The sequence below is a fragment of the Pygocentrus nattereri genome, chromosome 16 (assembly GCF_015220715.1).
Source record: "Pygocentrus nattereri isolate fPygNat1 chromosome 16, fPygNat1.pri, whole genome shotgun sequence".
Taxonomy (NCBI): domain Eukaryota; kingdom Metazoa; phylum Chordata; class Actinopteri; order Characiformes; family Serrasalmidae; genus Pygocentrus; species Pygocentrus nattereri.
Genome location: NC_051226.1, coordinates 15,229,942 through 15,236,147, shown reverse-complemented (window position 1 = coordinate 15,236,147; position 6,206 = coordinate 15,229,942). Strand labels below are relative to the sequence as shown.

General features: G+C 35.8%; 1 protein-coding gene across 1 annotated transcript; it reads right to left on the bottom strand.

Annotated features, from left to right (window-relative positions):
• Positions 1 to 3,307: 3,307 nt before the first annotated feature.
• On the bottom strand, positions 3,308 to 4,234 carry LOC108440188 (olfactory receptor 142-like). The gene has a single exon (XM_017718949.1). It carries the CDS (start codon positions 4,232 to 4,234, stop codon positions 3,308 to 3,310), a length of 927 nt encoding a protein of 308 aa, XP_017574438.1.
• Positions 4,235 to 6,206: the final 1,972 nt, after the last annotated feature.

Here is a 6,206-nt window from a genome sequence, read left to right as displayed (position 1 = left end):
AAAGTTGGAAAACTCAGATGCAGTAAACTGTGTTCTGTTGTAACCATACCATGCATGCTTGTCTGCTCTCTGTGTTTTCCTCAGTCTATCCACTAGCAGCTTCCTGATGGACAGCATTTCTGGAATCCTCCCAAAATGACACTGGAGAGCCATGGTCAGAAAGACCCATAAACAAGCAATAACTGAAGGTGACTGCAGTAAAGGCTTAGCAAAGCATGTAAAGGGAGGAAACTCACCATTTGGTGATATCCATCAATAGACTTCAGGCAGTCAATGTCTGCAAAGGATTTGCATCCAAGTGTTAAAGTATCCTTGTAATTATAATTATGTAAGTTTGTCCAATTACTTTTGAGCCAGTGAAAATTAAAAGACTATGTTAAAAATGGCTGTAATTCCTAAAAGTTTCATATACTTTTGTTAAAGCCCTTAAATTAAAGCTAAAAGTCCACACTTCCTTCACATCTTAAGTGCTTCATTTCAAATTCACTGTGGTAGTTTACAGTTAAAAAAAAGTCACTGTCCAAATACCTATGGACCTGACTGTAAATACATTTTCAAAACCCCTGATTAACTGATTAAAATAATATGCTTCACATTGTCAAAGACTTACAAAGCAACAAGTCATTCCTTACCTTATTACCTTATAAATGAGAACACATTAGATTTAGGCAGCAACAGCTGAAGCACTAAACCAAACAACATCAGCCATAATGTTTGCTTAAATAAATGGTGCCACATACATTTAAACCCATGAATGCCTCTGGTCAAAAAATCATGTTAGCAAAAATACTTTTGGCTACTTACCAGACACAATTAGATGGGGATCCCTATATATAAATGTATTTGTGTTTGGTTTTTTATACATACATTTGAAACGCATTTTCAATAAAGACTAAAAAAAGTCTTTTACATAATAAAAAGCTTGTTTCAGTAGCACTCATCCAAACCATCCTTCATTTCTTACTCTTACAAAAACTGGCCAATACCATCGGTCTATCCAAAGATTTATTTATTTTTTTAAATACAGGATAATTCTCCCCCGCGACCCTGACGGAGAAGCGGCTTAGATAATGGATGGATGGATGGATGGATAATTCTCATAAAAGAAAAGGGATCATTTTTCTCCATCTCCATCAGTATTTTCTTTTATACTCTTCTTTGCATTGAATTACTTGGCATCACTCATGTGATTTTATTTGCAGTGGCTCACTATGAGCATATAGAAGTAAGCTTTTAACATATTAAAGCAGGACCATCTTTTGATTAAAGTTATTCTTTCAGTGTTCTGGATTCTTTGTTGGCCAAAAAATAATCCAGATGACTGTTAAGCCATTTGACATTGCATATTTTTACAACTAAACTATAGCATGACTTGTGGGCCTAACTGAGGTTTAAGTTAGCTTGAACCGATTAATGGAAATAAGCACTGAAGGACCATCAGCCCTTTTCAGAAGAGTCATCACTGACCAAAGGCACTGATTAGTTGGTTAACTTGGTTAGCTCCACTGATATGCAAATAATGTAATGTTACAGCTCTGCTGTAGAAGCGTGGGGAAGAACTGTTGACGTGGCATGTCCACCAGATGGTGAGATGGGATTACCTATTTATTTTCTTCCTGTTGACCTCAGCAGCAGTTTACCTCAGAGTATTATTTCTATCGTGAACCTGTGTTTGACTTCTCTCAAACAGATTTTCAGTCTTCTGCATTTAATTCTCTCAGATTAAAAATATGATTGAATCATATTTTCACAAAGTGTATACATATAATAATAATTTTAAAATCAACTGTATAAGCTCCCACTGATGTACAAGATAATCCATCCATCCATCCATTTTCTAAGCCGCTTCTCCGTCAGGGTCGCGGGGGGATGCTGGAGCCTATCCCAGCAGTCTTCGGGCGGAAGGCAGGATACACCCTGGACAGGTCGCCAGTCCATCGCGGGGCAGACAGACAGACACAGACAGCCACTCACACACTCACACCTAGGGGCAATTTAGCACGTCCAATTGGCCTGACTGCATATCTTTGGACTGTGGGAGGAAACCGGAGAATCCGGAGGACCCGGAGGAGAACATGCAAACTCCACACAGAGAGGATCCCAGTCGCCCGGCCGGGGAATTGAACCCAGGCCCTCCTTACTGTGAGGCGACAGCGCTACCCACCACACCACCGTGCCGCCTGTACAAGATAATATCAATATTAAATTTTATTTCTTTATTTCATATTTTCATACATACTAAATGTATTTGTGTTTGGGTTTTTGTAAATAAATTTGTAGCACATTCTAATTGAGTCATTTTTTTGTTGTTTTGTTTTTCTTGTTTCAGTAGAACCTTTTGTAAATATCTACACCATCCATTATTTCTTAGCAGCTGTACTTAGTAGAACAGCAGGCCTGCTCTTAACAGTAGTTTGTGTCATGGCATAAGCAAGTGAAGCAGTTAACATGTGGACATTTTTTTCAAAACATTATTAATCTGTTTAATAAAGTACTGTACACTCACTTAGTGAAGGACTTTATCTTTAATAAATGAAACATTTCAGAAAAAAATAATATCCGTAGGCTACAGAAAAAACTGTGGAAATGGCAGCGTGCTGAGAATGTCCATTCACATATTCTGTTTTGAGTGCTGTGAGTTTACAAAGGCCAATTGTTCCCCGGCCACCACAACAACTTGATTATATGAATGAAGCGTATATGTGAAAAGCTTATGCCTAAAAAACTATTAAACCAGCTAATGTCTGAGAATATTAATACTCTAAGACCCCAGTGCTTTATGTGAAATTAAACATTACTCATTTTATTAGCTATACAGTAGTCATTTGTCTATAGGTTCTGTATAATTATTGTTATTAAACATGTATTGAAATAATCACAAAAAAGGTTACTCTGATTACAGGTTTCTATTATACAGGTTATCTGTTAAGTCTATATAATAGATAAATATACTATGACACATTTGACTTTGTCCTGTCTAATATATATTGATACTGCCTATCTGTCTAATATAGTCTGTCATAATGCAGTAGGCTAAATAATAATTTATTAAAAACATTCTGATTGACTGGTAGATCTAAATTGAAGTACATATTTACTGAGGTAAACAATGTCCTTAGAAATATGTGTATGTTGACAAACTGAAAAAATAATTTCCTGATTAAATGACAGTTGTAACACAATTGCCTGTCCAGGGTGCTTCCTCCCTTCTGCCCAGTGAGGCTGTGATACACTCCATCAACCCCAGTGAACCAGGAAGAATAGTGGCTTAGATGATGAGTGAGAGTTTAGATCTACTGCTAGAGTTTTAAGCATTAAATTGCAATTTCTTGGCAAAATATAATGCGTGTGTCCTGATTGGGCTTAATTTTATGCCATATATTATGGGATTGACAAAAGGAGGAATAACTAAAATCAAAGCTGAATTAAAGTGCTGTAATGTTTGAGGCAGATCTACGTTAAACTGTGTGTGTGAGGCATCCAGCAGTGATAATGCCATGAAATTTGAAAAGGCTATTAAGTGTGGTAAACATGTGCTCATGAACTTACTCTGATTTACTTTAGACTGCTTACAGGCAATGATTAGTTTTATATAGGAAAAAAACACAAATGCCATTAGAATATCCAACAAAAAAAAAAAGAACCCTTTGATGATTGCTTCAGAAATATGTGTTTGGCATGCCAGTCTCTCCAGGAAAAAGCTTCCGCAGTACAGTTTGTCCATGTGTCGTCCACATATGGGATTCCTGGCTGCCATTAAAATAATAACCAAAACAGTACAGAAAGGAAACATCCATATAAATGTCAGTAGTTTCATTACTGTGGCTCGGCACATTAGGCTGTGGTAATATAGAGGTCTGCATATAGCCAAATACCTATCCAGTGCCATAACGCTCAAATTTGTAATTTCTCCGATTCCATACATGAAAACAACATAACTTTGTACAATGCATGCTTGAAGTGAGACTGAAGTAGTTTGCATGATTAAATCAAATAAAAGCTTTGGATAAAAGCCTGCAGTTCCACACAAACCATTAAGACACAAATTTCCCAAAAAGATATACATTGGTTCATGCAGAGTTTTCTCTACAACTATAATAAGGATCAGCATTGAATTGAGAAAAACTGTTAGAAAAAAACTAGTAAGAGAAAAAGCAAATATAATAAGTTTGCTTATCTCGTCGGTCTCATTCAGTGCTGTGAATGTGAGAATGACTCCAGAAATGTTGTCCATTCCACCTGAAACAAGAGTATTATAGAGGGACAAATACCACAAATTCATATAAACTATAATAACATGTCATTGAATGTCATTGAAATGTCAATAATCATGCATTTAAAAGCCATTTATATGAGTGATATAGACAGACTGTAGCCTACTGTATATGCTTGACAGGCTCTGAAACAGACTGAAGACTCTGTTCTGTTGGTCTGTGCTGTCTTTGGAGGCTAATATACAACCTACAAGAAGCGTAGTGACCCAGGGGGGCCCACATTACCTCTCGTAATATTATGTCATAATTCATAAAGAAACAACTTTGGACTGTTTTCCTTGAAATTCATTGAATGAATCTACTAAACTGATATAAAAGAAAAATAAAAGTGCAAGATCAGAACACTTGTTTGAGCTTTGAGAACTTTTTAGTCAAGATAGATTGATTTTGGCAGAAGTTAAATAAATAAAGTGATTATAAGCTAATTTTATTTATTCATACATTTACATAATTCTGCATTTATGTCATTTATGTATTCATTTGTTTCTAAATCTGTTTATTTCTAGATGTCTTCCTCCAGTATGCTAATAAGAAAGACACTATTGGGTATATAAGAATGGACACTACTGGGTAATCAGAGAGAAAGCAGCTGCAAATACGTCATTGGTGGCAGAGCATCACAGCAGAGTTTCAATGCAGTTATGCTTGGTAAGATACAAATTAGACAGTGGACAGTGTTTGTTTCAGGTAGAGGGATTTTTTGCGGAGTAATGAGAGTTGAGCGATGAAACAGATGTGGCTTCGTCAGTGTTGGATACTTGCCAATTTCAACATATGTCAGTGTGAGAGGGGCCAGGCAGGCATTTTATATTGTGTCCTGAATACTTTATTACTATTTATTACTTACCGTTTCTCTTCCAAGTTCACAAAGAATTAAAAAACCAAACAGAAAACCCATATATTTCAGTCTTTTGCATTACTGCTTATTTACATTAATATAACTAATATCATTGTAAAATCTCTCACTATTTTTGTCTTTGTTAGGAGTGTGTTTATAGTCAAAAATTCAAAAGGGTTCAAAAACTCTGAACCCTTGTGGAAAGCCTTCCCAGAAGAGTTGAAGCTGCTATAGCTGCAAAGGGTGAACCGACATCATAATACACCCTAAGGATTAAGAATGGGATGTAACTCAAGTCCAAATGCGTGTGAAGACAGATGAGTGAATACTTTTGGCAATATAGTGTCTCTTTGAAAAGATTAGATTATTCCAAAAATAAACTGATTCACAATATTTTTAATTAAGACATAAGTATTATAATACTACTACTAATAATAATAATGTCTGTTCATGTATCTTTCATACATTGAAATTTAGTAAAGTGCTTTATGTTCAACAAGAGTTGTCATGTTTTGAGTGCATGTAGTATGAAAAAAGAAAGCAGAACACAGTAAAAGGACCAGGTAGAACACTGTTTATGGAAATCAATATAAATCAAAATCAAATTAAATTTTTTTTTCATTCAATTCAAAAGTCCAAAGGCCATTGTTAGCAATCAGGCACTGGTCACTCACAGCAGGGTTTTTGTCTTCAGCAGACTCTCCTGTGCACATTACCACAAACAGTGCATTGTACCTTAAGAGGATCTGTTTGTTTTCATTTTATTTCTACTCTGTTAGTTCCTTCATTGGGTGTTTCCATATTTCAAGTTGAATCTTGTTGTGATATTACTTTATATATATATATATATAATATTTCCTCCCATATGTTCCATTTAGTCATTTCACCTTTTCATCTGTCTGCAGAGGTTGAGTATAGGAGTAAGTATTGAGTTTACTCTTGTCCACTCACATGTAGGCTGCTAACCTGAGGTCGGCTCCTCTTGGTCCCACTGTATAAGTGTCCTTCCCATGTGCTAACTGCTCAAGTTTTCTCAGGAACTGAGTATAAGCTTATAAAGATATGAGCATCATGAGCAACTAAAATGGTAAAAA

Coding starts and splice junctions, on each gene's coding strand:
- LOC108440188 (XM_017718949.1), bottom strand. CDS start 4,234: ATGGACAACATTTCTGGAGTCATTCTCACATTCACAGCACTGAATGAG.